This window comes from Crassostrea angulata, chromosome 8 (genome assembly GCF_025612915.1).
Source record: "Crassostrea angulata isolate pt1a10 chromosome 8, ASM2561291v2, whole genome shotgun sequence".
In the NCBI taxonomy this organism is placed as follows: Eukaryota; Metazoa; Mollusca; class Bivalvia; order Ostreida; family Ostreidae; genus Magallana; species Magallana angulata.
Window position 1 is genome coordinate 57,514,211 of NC_069118.1, and position 22,049 is coordinate 57,536,259.

Genomic DNA, 22,049 nt, shown 5'->3' on the forward strand with positions numbered 1-22,049 from the left:
AGCAAGTACGACCATTATGTTGAGATAATTTTCAAAAATGTTTTTGTTTTAAATAACTTTATCAATATCTTTATATGTAACTCTTCTATAGAACTAAATATGGCCTAAAAGTGACCAGCGTCATCCAGCGCTCCTAACCTTTTGTCTCAACAAGCCTGTATACCTTGAAGGGTTAGTAAAAGTCACTTCATCTATTCTCTCTATTTTCGATTTGTTGGCCGCATTGCTTAGAAGGTCAAGGTATGAGTAGGAGTACTCCTCACTTGTTTCCCCCTGTTTCAGAAGCCCAATCCTGACCGGGTAGTTACCCACGGAGTTCAGGACGTCCCACTTCATCTCCCTGTCCTCGTACGCCACCTTGACGAGAGTGTGCAGAAAGTCTGTGACCAGGATTAACTGGAAGGTGACAGTCTGCAGAATAAAAAAACAAAGTAAAGGATAGAAAAAACAATCCTTTAAGGATTAAACAAATCCAGGCACTAAAAGGCAGAACCGAACAGGAAAGAGCTCATGGGAAAGTGCAGGAGAGAGCCAATGGGGTAGAGCAGAAGGAGAGAGCCAATGGGATAGACCATGAAAGAACCAATGGGAAAGAATATGAAGAGAACCAATGGAATATAACAGGAGAAAGCCAATGGGATAGAGCAGCAGCGAGTAAATGGGGTAGAGCTGGAGAAGGCCAATTGGATTTAACATGAGACAAAGAGCCAATAGTACAGATAGTGAGTCGTACAATAAATATGCTATGATAGAAACAATCATTGAGATAAAAAGTGCCAAATACCAATATGATAAAACACGATTTAAAAAGCTGTTAGAATAGATCATAAAGCCAATAGGATAGAACATGATTCAAAAATCCAATATGATAACAATGTATTTCGAGCAGCCAAAATGATAGAGCAAGGATAAAAAGGCATTGATATACAACAAAGATCCAACAGCCCGAAGGATCTGTCTAATAGTCCTAGGGTAGACAAAGACAAAACAAATAGACAATAGGATAAAGTAATAGTCCTAGGGTAGACAAAGACAAAACAAATAGACAATAGGATAAAGTAATAGTCCTAGGGTAGAGCAAAGACAAAACAAATAGACAATAGGATAAAGTAATAGTCCTAGGGTAAACAAAGACAAAAACAAATAGACAATAGGATAAAGTAATAGTCCTAGGGTAGACAAAGACAAAACAAATAGACAATAGGATAAAGTAATAGTCCTAGGGTAGACAAAGACAAAACAAATAGACAATAGGATAAAGTAATAGTCCTAGGGTAGACAAAGACAAAACAAATAGACAATAGGATAAAGTAATAGTCCTAGGGTAGAGCAAAGACAAAACAAATAGACAATAGGATAAAGTAATAGTCCTAGGGTAGAGCAAAGACAAAACAAATAGACAATAGGATAAAGTAATAGTCCTAGGGTAGAGCAAAGACAAAACAAATAGACGATACGATAAAATAATAGTCCTAGGATAGACAAAGACAAAAACATAGACAATAGGATAAGGTTATGGTCAAACAACTTAGGGGATAGATTAATTGTCACAAAACAACAAGGGTTTAATACAGTTAGCAGGATATATAAACGAAACGACCAAATATAATAGCTGTTTAATAAAACTTTATCAGAACCAACTAAAAGATGACAAGCAGCAAAAAGTGGCTAATGGTATAACACGAATAGAGCAGTTTATGACGTAAGCTGTACATGTGAATACTTTTATCTGATAATGACTTGCATTATTTAAAGAGATACTGTTTTTGTCCGACATTTGACCATTTGCTTGTTAACATTAAATTTTATTTTACATACCTGGGAAGGAGTAGCGGGGCTTTTATTCTGTTCCATTTTGTACCACGTGATCACTATCATGTATTTTGGGGAAAATCCGGAAACGCTGAGAGACCCAGCAATCTCTGCGGCCTTGTCCACCATGAAGGTGTTCTCTGACGTCACATCCGCTGAGTATTCTTTGTAATATACTCCATTGTCTGCACTGGCCTAAGTAGAAAGTCGTACATGTGAATCAATGTTTATATTAATGTTTATATTACCGTTTTACTAGATTCTCACGCATCAAAATATTTATTCATATAATCATTTAATTTGGTTAACACTAGAATACACAATGCAGGTTAGACTACAGGTTCCCCACATTGTTTTCATATACATACGTAACTTAATCGTGAAAAAATTCTTTTATTTTTAGGTACTATTCTTTACAAAGATCATTTAAACTTAAAAAAAACAAACAAACAAAACACACCCCTGAGCTTATCATCATGTTCGACCACCAGGGGGCGAAAGCTGCTTTTTCTTGGAATGTGGCATCAATGGTGAATTTGGCGGGGTTCGTGAAGGACTTCCGCTGTCCGATACCAACTTTTTCACTAGTGACTGTGGTAAATAGTAGTAGACCACTCCTCGTGAACTGTCAATGTGAACGTAAACGTATACTGCCGTAATGTGTGTTTAAGTTTGATTTGAATTTGATATAATTTTATTTAGATTTTATTATCATGGCTCTTGCATGTGTAAAAGTACACATTTTTCAATATCTGCCGTGTTTTTTGTCATGTCTTTGTGTTTGTAACTTATTATTTATCTACTATTTTAAAGTCTATTCGTTTCAATTAAAAAAAAAAGCATTTTAAATTTCCAGTTTATGGCATCATCTTACGTAAAAAGATGGGTACAGATGACTTCCGAATGGTACAGCATATTTCGGGAAGAAGTAGGTGGAGAAGCCATCGCTATTGGCTAGCTTTGTATGACCAGTATGAGGCAGTAACCGAATCTCTGTGCAAGAAAACAAGAAAATGGATTCAGAGCACTGTGAATTTTTGTAAATATTTATATAAATACTGTGAAAGAAAATAAATACTACAAACACACATAATTCCTATGAATACACTTATGTTAATGGACTATAAAGGATGCTTTTGGTCTGAGATTTTTATTTAATCAAGATTTTTTTTTTAAATGATCATATTCCTAAATCTGTATACAGAGCTATTCATTCAAAGGGAGGTAAATAATGCCTATTTATAATTAGAACCAGCAAAGTAAATTGCAATTTCCTCCAGTCGGAGCCAAACTCTTTAGAAGTGTATTCTTAAAATACATATTGTAGAAAATGATTGCCCAAAAAGAAGACTTCATTATCTCAAAATATACTTTTTGTCTTTTCACTTATTATCACGTTAAAAAATTATCAAGATAAATATGTGTGTCCGATATTAATTTGCATATGATCAGGTCAGAATAATTCAAATTGATCACGAGGTTACCTTTGCAGGTACCAGCGGTCCCTGCTCCCTGAAATTTGGGTTTACAGGCACAGGTAAAACTTCCAGGTGTGTTGGTACAGGTGGCACGGTCTGTGACGTCACAGTTGTTCGTTGATGTACTACTGCACTCGTTAACATCTTTAAAAAACTTGCTTATTTTAGATTGCTGTTAAACGATAGTTTTGTTTTGAGGAACGAACTCAACAGTTTTCGAGGATGTACCTGTGCAGGTTCTTGCGCTGCTGTCGTACGTAAACCCACTGCTACAGACACACGAGTAGTTTCCCACCGTGTCTTTACAACTGGCCACGCCTACTTTAAGTCCACGTGTGTTGACATCGTTACAGTCGTTGTTGGTTCTTGTGCACTCATTCTCGTCTACAACAATCAACGCACGAGATGAAGGATATAATAATACAGGTTTTTACGTTTCCTCTCTGTTGACGCTGTACGCGCTACGATATTTGTTCTTTTGTTGTTTTAGTTATAAATGCATTATTTGTTGTGTTTGTAATAACTCACACATTATTTGTTATCTAATTTTCGTTGAAACTACTGATACTGTAATTGTTTTTTGTTGTTGATTTTTACTTATTGATACATTAGTAATGGTTGTGTTTACTGAAACAGCATTTGTTACAGTTAACTGTTGGACTCCATGATTGAAAATGTGATTCTGTTGCTATTATTCTTGCTATGTAGCATTTATTTCTGTTGTTGTCGTACTAGCTACTGAAACAGGTATTTATTTTTGTTGTTGTTGTTTGTCACACTTACTATAACAGCATTTGCTGTTGTTGTTGTTCTTACTGATGCAGTACTTGTTGTTATTGTACTTACTGCTATAATATTTTTTGTTTTTGTACTTACATGTACTGATACAGTGTGTGTTGTACACAGGATGAATGACCATCTTTAAGTTCTCCTTAAAGATAGCTTAAAGATGCTTAAAGGTAGCTTAAAGACGATCTTTAAGCCACCTTTAAGCTACCTTTAAGCTATATGTGTTGCTTAAAGATGGCTTAAAGAAAGCGTAAAGATGGCTTAAAGGCAGCTTAAAGACTATCTTTAAGCCCCCTTTAAGCCACCTTTAAGGACAACTTATAGGTCCTTAATGTCCAAACCTCTTTAAGCCACCTTTAAGCCACCTTTAAGCTACCTTTAAGCCACCTTTAAGCCATTAAAAAAATTTTATTTCAATATTGTGCTTAACTTCCAACAAAATGTATTAACTTTATGAAAGAAAAGGTATTAAAACGGTTTTTGTTCTAGAAAGAAAAATGAAAAAAAAAAACACAAAAAAAAACCGGCCACGGCGAGATTTGAACCCGGGACCCTTAGTTTTCTAGAATCACCACACTTCCTCTGCGCCACGGCAACTTACATATATATGAGCGTTTTTATATCCTATATATCAGTGGATATTGAATCACTGTATTGAATGTGTTTACTTGAAAAGATTTTGACAAACCATTCAGTTTGTAACAATCAATTATATCTAATTTATAAATTACATGCATGCGTGTATTTAGAATGAAATACGGAACTTGGTCTTAAGTGAACAAAAATATATTATACCTAAATGGAAACCGTTAGGTTCACTATAGTAGGCTTTCTTAGTTAATAAATTTAAACCGAGTAGATATACGTTCATCTAATTTATAGCTATGAAAATGTAAGAAAGAAAATGAAATCATTTCTTTTATGAAATGCATTGATATTATTAGGGTATTTGTTCAATTTCCCGCAATTTCCCGGTTTTCATGATCGCGGCGCCGTTCCAATATGTTTAAATATTTACATGTAATTGTATGTACATGATTTTTAAACTATCAATTCTATAACAAACAAAATTACCAATTACCGGTGACGTATTTACTGCATGTGGCAATTGCAAATGACTTGTATATACAATTGTATGATGTGCCAGGCCGGGTATATTTGACATATTTACCCTTATACATATATTAAAATAATCAACCCCTATTTATGATCACCGGTACATTAATTAATTAGCCTCAAGATTTTACTCTTACATACATGTATCGTTAATTTGTAGACGTAACATCTTTGAAACCCAGAGCTAGGAAATAATACTTTGAAAATGAATTACAAATGTAAATTAACTTTTATTCACTAGACTTATCGTATACTCGTACATACTAAGATTCAACGCCTTTAGAAACCCTGACGTGCACCTGGGCACACGACACACCTGTTGTGTATATCTTGTATATTCTGTGTTAGTTCCAGGGGTTTTCATAAGTTGGATAAACAATAGACTTTAATTAGATATACACAAACATGCACCTGGGCACACGACACAACTGTTGTGTATATCTTGTATATTCTGTGTTAGTTCCAGGGGTTTTCTTAAGTTGGACAAACAATAGACTTTAATTAGATATACACAAACGAACAAAACTATGTCTAGACAAACAAAGCAGTAATATCCTGCCCGATATAACAAGGCAGTTGAGAGTCTTTTCATCTTTAACATGTATCTAGCAGATCTAGAGTTAGAAATGATGAAAATTGAAAAAAAAAATACAAACCTTAAACCGATTATCAAATTAAATCATGCATTTTTGGTTCATTATCTTTATTTTGTTTAATAACCGGAGGAACAGAGAGAGAGAGAGAGAGAGAGAGAGAGAGAGAGAGAGAGAGAGAGAGATTTTTTTCACCGATTAATTTATAATAGGAAACAAACATACTTTAATTAGTTTTATGCACATATTAAGATTGCGCTCATCCCTACAATAATTTTGAAACCCCCAAAAAATTATAAAGAATTTTATAACGGCAATCTGTGTCCATCGGAGCGGTGCTGATGATAGCGATCTGTGTTTAATGGAGCGACGATTAAAACCGCCTGGAACACACACACCCCCCTTCCTTGGAAATTATATTATCACTCGGATGACCCCCTCCCATCTCTATAAAAGAGCTTTTGCATTTAATATATGTTTTTATTGTTCAGCTTGATCAATATTGACTTAAAGGCCACTTAAAGACAGTGTAAAGGCAGTGTAAAGAGAGCGTAAATGCCACTTAAAGATGCTTAAAGATGGCTTAAAGGTGGCTTAAAGGTGGCTTAAAGAAGTTTGGACATTAAGGACCTATAAGCACTTGCTTAAAGGTGACTTAAAGGCGGCTTAAAGGTTGTATAGCCTTTAAGCTCCTTTAAGTCACCTTTAAGCCACCTTTAAGGACTTGCTTAAAGATGGTTTTTCGCCCTGTGGTAGTTGTACTTATGGCTTTAGTATTTGTTGTTGTACTAACTGATACAGTATGTGTTATTGTTGTTGAACTTACTAATACACAATGTGTTATTGTTGTTGTACTTACTGATACAGTATGTGTTGTTATTGTACTTACTGATACAGTATGTGTTGTTGTTATACCTATTATTACAGTATGTGATGTTGTTGTACCTACTATTACAGTATGTGTTGTTGTTGTACTTACTGATACAGAATGTGTTGTTGTTGTACTTACTGATATTGTATGTTTTGTTGTTGTACTTACTGATACACTATGTATTGTTGTTGTACTTACTGATACAGAATGTGTTGTTGTTGTACTTACTGATATTGTATGTTTTGTTGCTGTACTTACTGATACAGTATGTACTGTTGTTGTACTTACTGATACAGTATGTGTTGTTGTTATACTTACTGATACAGTATGTGTTGTTGTTGTACTTACTGATATTGTATGTTTTGTTGTTGTACTTACTGATACACTATGTATTGTTGTTGTACTTACTGATACAGTATGTGATGTTGTTGTACCTACTATTACAGTATGTGTTGTTGTTGTACCTACTTTTACAGTATGTGTTGTTGTTGTACTTACTGATACAGTATGTGTTGTTGTTGTACTTACTGATATTGTATGTTTTGTTGCTGTACTTACTGATACAGTATGTACTGTTGTTGTACTTACTGATACAGTATGTGTTGTTGTTATACTTACTGATACAGTATGTGTTGTTGTTGTACTTACTGATATTGTATGTTCTGTTGCTGTACTTACTGATACAGTATGTACTGTTGTTGTACTTACTGATACAGAATGTGTTGTTGTTGTACTTTCTGATACAGTATATGTTGTTGTTGTACTAACTGATACAGAGTGTGTTGTTGTTGTACTTACTGATACAGTTTGTGTTGTTGTACTTACTGATAAAGTATGTGTTGTTGTTGTACTTACTGATAGAGTTTGTTTTGTTGTTGTTATTACTGATACAGTATGTGTTGAGTATGTGCTGTTGTTTTTTTTGTTGTTGTACTTACTGATACAGTATAAGTTGAGTATGTTGTTGTTATTTTTGTTGTTGTAATAAATGATACAGTATGTGTTGTTGTTGTACCTACTGATACAGTATGTGTTGAGTATGTGTTGTTGTTGTACCTACTATTACAGTATGTGTTGTTTTTGTACTTACTGAGACAGTATGTTTTTGTTGTTGTACTTACTGATACAGAATGTGTTGTTGTTGTTGTTGTACTTACTGATACAGAATGTGTTGTTGTTGTTGTACCTACTGATACAGAATGTGTTGTTGTACTTACTGATACAGAATGTGTTGTCCTTGTTGTACTTACTGATACAGTATGTGCTGTTGTTGTACCTACTGATACAGTATGTGTTGTTGTTGTACTTACTAATACAGTATGTGTTGAGTATGTGTTGTTGTTGTTGTTGTACTTACTGATACAGTATGTTTTTGTTGTTGTTCTTACTGATACAGTATGTTTTTGTTGTTGTACTTACTGATACAGTATTTGTTGTTGGCATCGTTGACGTAGCCAGACACACACAGACACCGGAAGGAGCCGTCACTTTTGACCAGGCACGTGTGATTCACTCCGTCCGTCAGGCACGGATTGATGACGCTGGCACATGGATCTGTCGTTACTGAAAGGCAACCCTATTGTTTGACTAAGATCATTTTCTATTCCATATTCAGCGTACGTATGTTTTATATTTGAAAATGAAGAAAAATTCGCTTGCCTGTATGATCATTTTAAATTTCCGAAACAGCATACAAACTGGTGCTCTAAAGACTATACTGTACTGACTGCGATGTTCAAAATAATATATTGATGTACATTACTTTTGATTATCAAATGATTGTGTGTTATACCGGTATTTATAAGAACTGTACTTACCCACACATGCTGGAAGATCCGCGCACTCCATGGTCTCCTGCAAGTCAGGTCCACAGTCCTGGCCTCGATTTGCTCCTGTGGCGTCAGAGCATGTCCTAGTTCTAGTTTTTACACCGCCTTTACAGTTTTGATCACAGGCTCCCCACTCGCCCCACTGACTGTATGAAGCAACAGCTAACAGTAAAAGAAAAAAAATATTTTTTGTGACAAAATCTTGGTATATGATTAAATCTTTTCAGAAAACCAATTGTTCATGTCTCAGTATCTATTTCATTTCATTATTATGCACGTTTCTTTGTAACCGTATGATTTGTAATATTCTTTGACTTGACAGTTCTTTTATAAGAAGCAGATAGTCGTAAATTCCATAGATATAGGATTTATTTTAATTAGTTGTCATTTATTTTGAGCTGGAATATATTTTACAGAATTTGTAATCACGGTTCAAATTGAACAGTTGAAGGTGGGAATGATGGTAGAAAAGCATTAAGAAATTAATCTTTAATAAATACACTTGGCCTCGAGTTTGTCACATGAGCTTTATACTCACCAAACTGACAGGTGTCTCCCGTGTAATTCTGGTTACACTGGCACGTGTAACCAGTTGGTGACCCAGGTGACTGCACACAATTTCCGTTGTTTTGACAGACAACACCGGCACATTTATCTTCAGTTGTAGTAGTAGGTATAGTAGTTGTTGTTGTTGTCACTGTTGTTGTTGGGGCAGCTGATGTTGAGGTTGTCGTTGTTGTTTCAACAACTTTAATGATTGTTGTAGTTGGTTCTACGGCTTTTGTTGTTGAAGATGTGGTTGAGTCTGGCCCAATCGTTGTTGTGGTGTCAGCAATCTTGGAAGTTGTAGTAGCAGATGCTTCTTGGGTAACTGTTGTTGTGGTGTAAGGTACTTGGGAAGTTGTTGTAGAAGATGCTTCTTGGGCAACTGTTGTTGTGGAGGTGTCAGCAACCTCGGAAGTTTTTGTAGAAGTTGTTGTAGATGTGGTTGAGTTTGGCCCAATCGTTGTTGTGGTGTCAGCAATCTGGGAAGTTGTTGTAGAAGATGCCTTTTGTGTAACAGTTGTTGTGTTGGTGTCAGCAACCTCGGAAGTTGTAGAAGTTGCTTCTTGGGTAACGTTTGCTGTGGTGGTGTCCGATACTTGGGAAGTTGTTGTGGAAAATGCTTCTTGGGTAACTGATGCTGTGGTGGTGTCAGATACTTGTGAAGTTGTTGTGGAAGATGTTTCTTGGGTAACTGATGCTGTGGTGGTGTCAGATACTTGGGAAGATGTTGTAGAAGATGCTTCTTGGGTAACTGATGCTGTGGTGGTGTCAGATACTTGGGAAGATGTTGTAGAAGATGCTTCTTGGGTAACTGATGCTGTGGTGGTGTCAGATACTTGGGAAGTTGTGGTAGAAGATGCTTCTTGTGGAACTGATGCTGTGGTGGTGTCAGATACTTGGGAAGATGTTGTAGAAGATGCTTCTTGGGTAACTGATGCTGTGGTGGTGTCAGATACTTGGGAAGTTGTTGTAGAAGATGCTTCTTGGGTAACTGATGCTGTGGTGGTGTCAGATACTTGGGAAGATGTTGTAGAAGATGCTTCTTGGGTAACTGATGCTGTGGTGGTGTCAGATACTTGGGAAGATGTTGTAGAAGATGCTTCTTGGGTAACTGATGCTGTGGTGGTGTCAGATACTTGGGAAGATGTTGTAGAAGATGCTTCTTGGGTAACTGATGCTGTGGTGGTGTCAGATACCTGGGAAGATGTTGTAGAAGGTGCTTCTTGGGTAACTGTTGCTGTGGAGGTGTCTGCAACCGGGGAAGATGTTGTCGCTTCTTCTGTTGTCGTTTTGTCTAAATCAATAAGGAAAATGCTGAGGCAATATTGGCTATGATTTGTGACAGCGTTTTAACAATGCAATACTCACACGAACTTATTTCTTATGACCGCCTGCTTCATTTGTTTACATCATTCAGTGTTTTATACAATACTACATTACGCCATATTATCTTTTTTCTTAGTTTTGTTTTGGAATTATTTTGCACCGCCGCATTACGGTATACGGTTGTTCGGAAACTATTAAGCCAACACGAACATTTTCCCATTCTGAGTGACGAATATTGGTATAAAATTTGGCATAAACATTTAAGACACCCAAACAAATATTTAAAAGCAATAAAGTGTTTACTATTTTGTTTACGACAGTAGATAAACAAGTCGGTGGTCGGGGTACCTGGCACAAGCATGAGCTTAAAGATTAAAAAAGTTAAACATCTATTTTCTAAGTGTCCGTAGAATTACAGCTAAAGATAAAAGAAATTATATTAAACATATTAGTTTTGCATTTTACTGTGACTATTTTTTGATCAAGATTCGCTAATGTGCGAATTGAAATACGGATATTTTTTATATATAATTTCAAAGCAAAAGAAATCTGAGAACGACGGTATATTGAATTTTGACGTCAAGGCGGCGCAGTGAACATACATCAAATTGGTGGACATCTCAGAAGACCTTTTAAGGCCATCGAATTGCTTAAACAAGAGGCCCATGGGGCCACATCGCTCACCTGAGCAACAATGGGCGTTCAAAAGATATTGTGCCATATGGTCCCTCGGTAGAATAACAAAAATAAATATTGTCAAGTATTCGAATTTTACACTTATTTTTGCATACACGTAATATTTGACATTGTACCTTCATGAAATACTATTTTTACCAGAACAAGAAAATCCTTCGCAAGATATAAAACTAAAGATTTGGTAGGGGTATACTGGTAAGTTGTTAACTTCCTATTCCCTATATTTTTGTTCTAAACCCCCCCCCACACACACTTTGTAAAGCGATCAAAATATATGAGAGCATATAGGTACATTTTTTTCATCAACTACATACTAGTTATTGTATTTTTGAAAAAATATAAAGTTATCGTATTTTATTTTTAAAATCCTACATGTATAGATGTGAAGAAGAAAATTGTACCTCAATGTGCTCAATTCCTCAAATTAAAAACATTCATAAATTTAATTTGTCTTCTCCATTGTAATTAAATGACTGTTATTTACCTTGCGTACAAACCAGGATAATTTTCCGCTGTGATATTTTCTTAGGAATAGCGATAATTACTTTATCCCCGCAACAGAAATGTGTCAGAACTATGGAAACTGTTTTAAATATGTCGTTTTTATTTACTCGTGTCTGGAAAATTATCAAAATTGATGTAGATTTCACATTATTTATTGTATAAAGAGGGGGCCCCAGAGAGTAGGTATACACAGAATATCATTCTTTTATTTTGTTTGTACAAGTATTTAACATACTCTAATTCATATAGAATTTCTAACGTTCAACCAAAATTTCAGCGTCAATCGTAGAATTATAAGCAAGATACAGAGCTCACAGTTCGCCTAGGTTTGAGTCATATTTTGTTCAGATGAGTTTATTACATTCAGCTTAAGATTTTTAACCTGGTATTTCCTATTCAGCATTTAAAATGGAAAAAAAAGAATGGCCCAAGATTTTAAATTCTTTTATTCACTCAAGACAAGTTCACTGGTATTTGAGGCTCAAAATGAGTTTATACAAATGTACACAAACACAGTCAAAGATCACATGTACAGTAGGAGTAATAATGACGAAAGAAGGTTAAGTTTACAATACAATAAGTTGTTAAAGTTGGTTTCTGGAAGAACAGACTTTGAAAATTTTTTTAATAAATATTGACAATTGTTTTACTTTTTTAATCTTTTGTTTTTAAGATCTGTGTACAAACATAGAATTGTGAGCAAATCTCTGTGTCTTGCTTATAATTCGAAGCTTAACACTCAAATATGGTTAGTAAATAGAATTCGTAAACAATTAAACACAAGAAACATGCACTATAACAAATAAAGAACACAATTTATTTTTTCGAAATGAATCATATATATACATGTATATACCTACATATTTCCATTAGCGATATCAAACTCTATTTAAACTGAATAAACTAGAGAAAATGCCGAACATCTCAACAAAACCTATTGCATTAATCTACCATTACGCAAAAGATAATGCCGAATTACCGATAGAATGAATTGTATTTCAGTACTCTTTTGATACATCAGATTTTGCTTAATTTGCGCAGGTAAACAGTTAACTGTTTGATTTACCGAAGTCTCTGTTTGATTTGATACGTAAAAATCACGAAATACAGACGATAGTTCCCAGGTTACAAAGCATGAATAATGAAAACGAAACGAAAATCAGAACAAGCTAACACCAACGTCATGTGTTAACTGTCAACGCATTGAAATATTTAGCCTCAATTTACCTCACAAAATCGGCACCAATATATTTTGCATGTTTCAAAAATTTCCCTTCATACGCGAACTGTTGCATAACAAGCAAATTTATCATAGTCAGATCGACCCTTTTTCGTATAATGTTATGGCTGCTTTAAACAAAGAACCTCGTTTTAGAAGTATGAGTACGAGTCTTGGTAAAATGGGTATGCAAACCAGGGCCGTGGCAAAATAAAAGCCGGGCAGATCGGCAATCATCAATTCCAAATACGCACTATTTTGCAGCAATATTTACAGCGAATGCAAATATACTGGTTTATCAAATATCCTGAAATTTTAATGAGATTGGCAGATTAATAACTGCCAATCTTTTGTTTTGCCCAGGCCAAGTCTTGCCTACCCATTTTACCGGATGCCGAACTCGAAGCTGAAACACGCCTTTCCTTTATTATTATTTTCGTAATAACTCAGATTTGAAACAGAATTAGCACTTAATTTTTGCAATTTACATTTTCCTTCCCATAAGGATAATTTATGCTCAACTACGTTGAATTGGAGTCCGTAGTTCGTGAGAAGAAGATTTTTAAAAATGCACCCCCCTTTTTCTACAGTTTCAAGGTTTTCTCCGCTTTGAAAACAGATCGGACTTTTATTTCTGCAATTTAAATTCGCCCTTCCATAAGGATGCTTTGTGCCAAATTTGGTTGAAATTGGATAAGCGGTTTTAGAGAAGAAGTTCAAAATGTAAAAAGTTTACAGACGGACGGACGGACGGACAGACAGACGGACAGACGGACGACGGACAAAAGGTGATCAGAAAAGCTCACTTGAGCTTTCAGCTCAGGTGAGCTAAAAACGATACGATGGCAAGGAATAAAAAACTTAAATTCATCGTCTTTTTCACTGATTCTTTACCTAAGATTTAGACAAAGGGATGAAATATCGAGCACTATTTACACACCAACTGATGTCAACAATTCTATAATATGTACAAAATGACTGCAAGAGACATGTCACAGTAATTTGACTTTCAGGTAAAAATAACCTGATTTTTCCACAAAAAAGAATAGATAGAATATGTTAATGTTGACATCTTGGAATAAAAGCAAAAGATAAGAAATGAAGTATAGTTCTCATTTCCGTTCGTATGTAAGGTGTTTAAAAACATTGGAGCAGTAAGAAGCGTTAAAATGACTTTGCGACGTGTTTGGGTTGCCACGGGTCACTGGAAGAATACAAATTTGTCACTTTACCAGGAATGATCTAATAATGCCATGGACAAGAAGCTTTTCACATTGATAAACTGTATCATGATTTACGTTTTGGTGAAATTTTAAGGGTTTATTGTATTTCCCAAAGGATAAGAGAAAATATCTTAATATTTTCCGAACTCCCCTTAAAAATCAATTGAATCTTTTGTATGCCTTGAAGATATGATAGGTAATGTTTAACAAAATTGAGGAAAAATTCACAAATCTATATATAATATGTTATGTATATGAATAAAATCATAATATGACACAGTAGATATTTTCTTATGACAAAACAAATATGCTTTTATTATTCTTTGTTTTCTGAAAAGAAATTATGAATACATCTACATGAGATTACGCACAATATTATGTGGCGAATGTGTGACTTAATTCTGTGAGCAGTTTACCAGCTTGAAAGGTGTGCAATGAAAAATGAAGTGATTTCGTGAGATACTCATCATTTTATTTGACGAGAATTTGCTACATATTAAAGGTTTTCGTGTAATATATAAGAAATAAGTAGATGTGATTAAAGTAGATGCCTGAGAGGATATGATTGTAAAAGTAACATGGTCTCAAAAGTCACGTGCAGATGTAAATGTAACTGAAGTATTGAAACAAGGCATAGACGTCAATATTGTAAGGACGCATTAATATAAAAGATGCTTTTAAGCTCAAATAAAAAAAACATGCATTCGTTATAAATATCACTTTTTATAAGTAAAACTTATGTGGATCAAGCTTTTCTTCGGATGTTTTAATAGTTTTCATTATATCACCATAAAATAACTTTCGTAAAACTTCGCATTTATAGATTATTGATTAAAAACCCATTTTAATAAATGTTGAACCTGCAATTAATTAACTAGTGCGAAAACTCCATGTATGCTTGCCATATTTGTAATCAGAATACTTTTATAATCACAGTAATTGCGATGCACCTTTTGTAAGGTAAAATGATAATAGTTGGTAGAAAGTGATGTAATAACAATTGCTCTATAAAAACCATTTAATTTTCTGCTTGTTAAGTAAACATCTTTATTTATCTGCACCAAACTGTTATATACGTCTTAGAGTCATTCCTTGGTCTAATTGATCTGGCGAAAGAAATCTTTGAATACCTCATACAGTGTATCGTTGAACATATTACAACATGGGTTCTTACATTTAGTGTATTGAGTGCCATTCTGTCATTCAAAAGTCAATGAAAAAGGGTTGCACAGTGAAACACACAGTTGAACTGGCGGACATGCTTAATGTAGCGATGGCGCATGCCCATATATAAGCAAGACACGATAGGGCACAACAAATGTGAGAATCAGGATCCAGAAGCATTTGTTTACCTGTTGAGCTGACGTCGCTTGGACTTGATATTTCTAATGCAATGTTTGTGGTGCTTGATATGTGTTCAGTTGTTGTTGTTGTATCGGGGGGAGTGTGTGGAGATGACAGAGGGGTAGTCTGTGTGTAGGATGCCTGTGTTTTTGTAATGGGGGGAGTGTGTGGATATGTGACTTGAGAGGTTTGAAAAACAGTAGTTGTTTTTGAGCTTGGATTCCCTGACTGTGTAGAAGTAGAAGATATTATCTCGGTAGATAATGGGGTATTTGCACTTGTTGGAAGGCTTTCTAATTGTGAAGAAGAAGATGTTGTGATTTCTGTAGACATTTTGGTATTAACACTTGTTGGTGACTGTGTGGAAAAACTCTCTGTTTGTGTGGGAGTGGATAAAACAACTGGAGAAGTTTGGCCAACAGTGTGTGTTGTTGAATGTGAAGATGGATTGTCAGTTGGTACAGAAGTAGAAATTGTAACAACCGGAGATGTTTGGCCAATAGTATTTGTTGTTGTTGTTTGCGTAGATGAATTGTCTGCCGGTGTAGAAGTAGATGATGCAACTTCTGTAGACAGTTGGCTATTGGTATATGTTGTTGTTTGTGATAGTTGATTGTCCGATGGTAGAGAAGTGGAAAATGTAACAACTGGAGATGTTTGGCTATGGGTATTTGTTGTTGTCAGGGTAGATTGATTGTCGGTTGGAATAGAAGTAGATGAAATAACTTCAATAGAACTCTTTGAACTCGTTATTTGTTGTGTAGAATGACTTTCTGCTTGTGATGAGGTTGATGAAATGACTTTAGTAGATGCTGGAGTATTGACACTTGTTGATGATTGTGATGAGGGTCCTTCTGTTTGTGAGAAAGACGATGAAATAACTTCAGTAGAAGTCAGATTATTTGTACTTGATATTGAATGTGTAGACGGGTTGTTTGCTTGAGAAGAAGACGATGTGACTTCTGTAGATAAAGGAGAATTTACAGTTGTATGTGACTGTTCTGTCGAAGAACTTCCTGTGTGAAATAGGGAAGATGATGCGACCTCCGTCGAGGTTGGAGTATTAACGTTTATTAATGTCTGCGTAGTAGGGTTTCCTGTTTGCTTGGTAGATGATGATGTTACTTCTGTTGATATTTGAGTACTTTCATTTGCTGATTGTGTAGATGATACAGCCGAAGATGTTGCAACTTCTGTAGATGTTTGAGTAGTAATGCTAGTTTGTGTTGATTGTATAGATGGACTTTCTGTTTGTGTAGAGGTAAATGACGCTACCACTGTAAATGTTGGAGAATATGCACTTGTTGGTGACTGTGTAGATAGACCTTCTGTTTGAAACGAAGAATATGATGTGACTCCTGTAGTTGTTTGGGTATTTGCACTTGTTGAATGTGAAGAAGGATTATTTGCTTGTGTAGAAGAAAACATGTATTCTGTATGTGCTGATGTATGAGTATTAATACCCTTTGTTGTTTGCGAAGAAAAAGAATCTGTTTGGATAGAGGTAGGTGATATTGTTGATGTTGGAGCACTTGTGGATGATTGTGTAGAAGGCAAGTTTGTTTGTGAAGATGGTGATGTAATGAGTCCTGTTAATGTTTGGGTACTTGTGGATGCTTGTGTAGAAGGCAAGTTAGTTTGTGCAGAGGATGATGTATTGAGTCCTGTTAATGTTTGGGTACTTGTGGATGCTTGTGTAGAAGGCAAGTTAGTTTGTGAAGAGGATGATGTAATGAGTCCTGTTAATGTTTGGGTACTTGTGGATGCTTGTGTAGAAGGCAAGTTTGTTTGTGAAGAGGGGGGTGTTGTAAGTTCTGTTAATGTTTGGGTACTTGTGGATGATTGTGTAGAGGGCAAGTTTGTTTGTGAAGAGGGTGATGTTATGAGTCCTGTTAATGTTTGGGTACTTGAACTTGTTGTGGATTGTGTAGAACTTTCTTTATGTGTTAAGGTAGATAAAACAACTGTTTGACTATAAGTATTTTCTGTTGTTTGTGGAATTTCTGTAGATGTAACAACAGGAGATGGTTGAGTATCTAGGCTAGTTGGAGACTGTGTAGATAGATTTTCTGTTTGTGAAGAAGAAGATGATTGTGTAAAAACACTCTCTGGTTGAGTAGAAGAAAATGATGTTACTACTGAAGAAGTTTCGATATTTGCATTTAATGTTGATTGCGTAGATGGTGGGATTTCTGAAGATGTTTGGGCATTTGAACTTGTTGAAAACTGTGTTGAACTACTTTCTGTATGTGTTGAAGATAACACTGCGACTTCTGAAGATGATTGGGTATTGGCACTTAGTGGGGATTGTGTAGAAGAACTTTCTGTTTGTATTGAGGTGTATTCTGTTGTTAGAAGGTTATTTTCGGCAAGAGAGTCTGTGGTGGAGTGCATTGTTAGTTCTGTTCTGTCTGCTAGCATTGTTGAATAGTATGTAACTGAAGTTGAAATAAAAGATGTCGCTGGGCTTTCCTCTGTTTAAGAAAATATAAGCGATAGAGTATCAATGACAAAGAAACAAGCAGGTTAAAAACTTTAATTTATGGTAGATAAAACAATTCTGAAAGCAGATTTTCACAAGAAGCATGGTGGCAGAATATATGCCTTCAATTAAAAAAAGAAAACGATGAAACAATTCAAAGCTGGTGGAATTAGAAAATGTTAGTATTAAAGCATAATTTTTAAAGATGTATTATTTGTGAACAATTTAAGCGAAAAATGCTAATAAGTTATAAAAAAAAAAAACCTCATTGTTTATTTTATTTTCTTATTTTTTGAAGAATAATTTAAATCAAATAAAAAGAAGGTCATATGCAAACAAAATAAATAAATAAATAAATTTTGAAAAAATATATAAATAAAAAGACAAAAGAAATGTATTTTCTTCTTTCTAATAAAAACTTGACATTTTAGAGTAGCTAATTTCTGTCACAAACGATGGCAACAATTTTCGTTTCCAGAAAACTGAATATCTGTTGCAAAGTGTGCTCTTTTGCCTCTTTTTTTAAACGTTTGAGCAATTCCAAGCAAAATAAATGTATAATTCAAATATTAAACTTGAAAAGCCAGTACTAGTATCTCGAAAGCCATTCACCAGATTTGAAGTAATTGTTTTTAAAGATTTAAAAAGTTTTACCTGATGTGGTTTCTGCTTCTGTGGCACTTGACAACTCCGTGGTCGTAGAGCTAGACATCGCGTCATCTGTGGTGGCGTCTGCCTCTGTTGACGTCACAATGGTTGCGTTGGTGGTCATTTCTGTGCTTGTTACTGGAGCTATCGATGTGGTAGTTGTCTCCCCTTTGAAAACAAAGAGCATTGAATTATAAAACAGACGCCAATTAAATAGTCTAATATGAACAACTTACAATTGTTGAAGTGAAAAAATGTGGTGCTGCTACTTCTGTTCAATAAAGATGTAGATAATTATATTTTTTTCAATTCTTCACAGAACGGAACTGTATGAATCAATTTTTGAGACAACCTTATATCTTATTTTGATTAAATCACAAATACATGGCCGTTTTCTTTAAATTGTATTAGTTATTATAACTTTAAGTGACAACAGTGGGATATAGGGCTCAATGTTTTAAGTCTTACCAAAGATTGCTCTATGTTTACGTATCTCGACGATTGACATTTAGATATTTGTACAATTTTATTCATATTTGTATTGTTGTACATTTTATATTGTCTGATTTTATTTGTTTCATTCGTGCTGTAATTTTTTTTTGTATTGTAAAATCCCCCCTTATATCAATAATGCTTCCATAGATATTGGCTTATATAATTTGATTCTGAAAATATTAAAAAAAAACAAACAAACACACAAGCTAACCCATCAAATATAATATGAAAATATTATGGAAAAAGAAAATTCATAAAAATTTACTGATTTCACAATGCCTACAAGTGAACATACACATGTAAATAAAATCTGAGTGATAATTCACCACAGAAGTAACTGGATTCAATTTCAAAATCTAGTTAATAATTGAAGTGAGAAAACTTTTTAATCATTTCTCAAGAGAACGTCCCAGGCGTTGACATTTTGGATTTCGTGTCAATATCTCATTGTTTTTTCCTTTAGGTATCTTTTTCTATTTCCTCTTTATTTCCTCTGTGATTACTCTATTAAAGACACCTACTAACTCATATTATTCTTGTTGGTGTTTGGTTTTGAAATCTGTTGATTCGACTAAAATTAATCCGAATCAATCTGTATCGACCACGAGAAACACTTTTGGAATAGGATAGTTTTCTAAATAACTCAAAGTTTTGAAATTGTTGAAACGATTTATATATTCTTTTCCCGCAAACAAATTGATCGCAAATAATAATCGACGCGATAACTTACTATACAGTATTAAGTGGCAGAGTTAATGGACCTTATTATCATGCAAGTTAAGGAAAGTCTTTGGACTTTCATGTTATATACATTGTATCTCTTTGTTAATTTCAACCTACATTGGTTAATATTTTAGCGAAGTGTACGAAATATCGATGGAATATACTTATATTTAATTGATCGTTTCTAGTTTTTCCATTATATAAGTAAATTTAACATTTGACCGCTATCGATGACCTTGACTCGATTGACTCAACATAATGATTGACATTTTACTTGACAGAAGAAATATTGAAAGCTGCTGACACACAAAAAAGGAGACTGGTAGACGAAAATATGTAATTTTGTAATTAAAAATCGATTCAATTTTCAATATAGCTTGACTTTAGGGATCACAGTCAACCTTGTAAGAAAGACAACTCTCGCAGATAGAGTCACTTTCATTCTTTGTTAATTCTTTTGTTGGATTGCAAGTTTTCATGAAATCGTCAGTACCTTACCTCCGGGCTATATTTGTGGTTTGCCTGATTTTTACAGGTTTGTGTGGATGTAATGTCAATCCATTTTATGAATAATGCATAAAGACGAAGATTTCTTGATGGTATTCTATGAAAATGGATATGCATAAATAGAATTCGGAATTTAATGAAACAACACGAATATTTCCATTTGTAAGTGACGAATAAGGGGGAGTTGGCATACACATTGGAAAAAAAAACCAGACAAATAGTTAAACAAAGTTAAATTAAAAAAAAGTTGATATTTTGTTTGCAACGGTAGATAAACAAATCGATGGTCAGGCATAAACTCGGAGAAAAAAAACCTAAAACCTCGTCTTTTTAAATGTCCGTAAACTTACAGTTTAAAAGCTTTAAGTATATGATAAAAGAAATCAAACTTTGTATTCACATTTTGCTATTTATTGTGACAAACTTTTGATCAAGTTTCGAGTCCAAGTTAAAATATGGTTTTGGTACAGTTATATTTATTAAGTAATAGAAATCGGACAACGACGGTATATTGAATTTTGACGTCAAGGTGGCACAGCAAACATACATCAAATTGGTGGAAATCACGGAAAAAGACCTTTTCAGGCCACCAAATTGCTTCAATAAAAACTATACGATGGCAAGGGATAATGGGCTTCAGTTTATCGTCTTTTTCACTGACTGTTTCACTAAATAGGGACTACATATCAAGTACTTTTTACACACCAACCGATGTCAGCAGTTCTAAAATATGTATACAGAGTGACTGTACATGAAATTTCACAGTATTTTAACATTCTGTTGGAAATAACTCGATTTTTTTCCAAAAAATCAAGAATGGAGAGAAAATGCAAATTCTGACATCTTGAAATGTAAACAAAAGATGAGAAATGAAGAGTAAATTCTATATAACATTATTTAGTTATCCAGGTCCAGTGTAGGGTGTACGTGGATTTACCCCGGGTTGTATTCCATACATCTTCAGGCCGAAGGGTGTATGGAATACAACCCGTGGTAAATCCCCGTACACGCTTGGTTGGACCTAGATAACGAATTTATTTCCTATGTTTTACAAATTTAAAATTACATAGTTTTACCAGTGAAATAAGTTTGATACAAATATCCAAAAATTAATATTAATTGGAATTGTGCTGAACATCATTTATTCATACATATAGCTAAAATAGGGATTTTGACAAATTCCTTTTCATTTTTTTCATTTATCAACGTTACATTATTTTGCACAAAGACCTAAAGGTGCACTTGTTTGAACAAGAATTGCATGGTGACGTCACAGTTGATTAATTTAGCTACCGTCGTAGCGTGGGGTTTTTGTTGTTTTTTTTTTTGTTTTTGTTTTTGTTTTTGTTTTGTTTTTTTGTTTTGTTTTTTTTTTGTTTAGCTTACCTTTGCTCTGTGACAAACATACTAGGAAGCAGAGAATGGCAAACGATGGAAAAGTCTTCATCTGTTAAAAAAAAAAGTGAATAATAAATATGTCGGCATTGTAATGAGAAGACGTTAGGCGTCATCAAAATAAATCACGTTCAAAACATCCAACGCTCAAAGTGAAAAAAAATAAAGTTAATAAAAGACAAACCGACAGCGTGAAATTCGATTCGTCTTTTTAAATACGTAACCTTTCATCCGTTTTAATCTAGAGTGACGTCTCTTTATTCTAAAATTATTCCTTTTTTAAATTACGCAGAGTGTAGAAAACCTTTAATCTGGGTACAATTTCTTTCTTGTTTTTTTAATTATTTAATGCATGACTTTTGATCGAACTTTGTTAACAAAATTGTTGGTTTTAAAGGTTAAAACGATTGTATTGATGAAATACTGAGAAGAATTATTAGATTGTAACTTTTT

The 22,049-nt window shown here is 34.4% G+C and overlaps 1 protein-coding gene across 2 annotated transcripts in view; it reads right to left on the reverse strand.

Moving 5' to 3' along the window:
• Positions 1-22,049, reverse strand: part of LOC128158922 (serine-rich adhesin for platelets-like) — a 93,279-nt gene that overhangs the window by 50,485 nt on the left and 20,745 nt on the right. For both annotated transcript variants that reach the window (XM_052821912.1, XM_052821913.1), the window contains exons 2-12: positions 21,588-21,648; positions 18,483-18,644; positions 9,027-10,328; positions 8,477-8,650; positions 8,079-8,222; positions 3,519-3,674; positions 3,297-3,434; positions 2,687-2,805; positions 2,273-2,437; positions 1,819-2,007; positions 164-411 (exon numbers count right to left, since the gene is read on the reverse strand). In XM_052821912.1, coding sequence (XP_052677872.1) covers positions 164-411; positions 1,819-2,007; positions 2,273-2,437; positions 2,687-2,805; positions 3,297-3,434; positions 3,519-3,674; positions 8,079-8,222; positions 8,477-8,650; positions 9,027-10,328; positions 18,483-18,644; positions 21,588-21,648 — 2,858 coding nt within the window. The remainder of the gene's footprint in view (positions 1-163; positions 412-1,818; positions 2,008-2,272; positions 2,438-2,686; positions 2,806-3,296; positions 3,435-3,518; positions 3,675-8,078; positions 8,223-8,476; positions 8,651-9,026; positions 10,329-18,482; positions 18,645-21,587; positions 21,649-22,049) is intronic.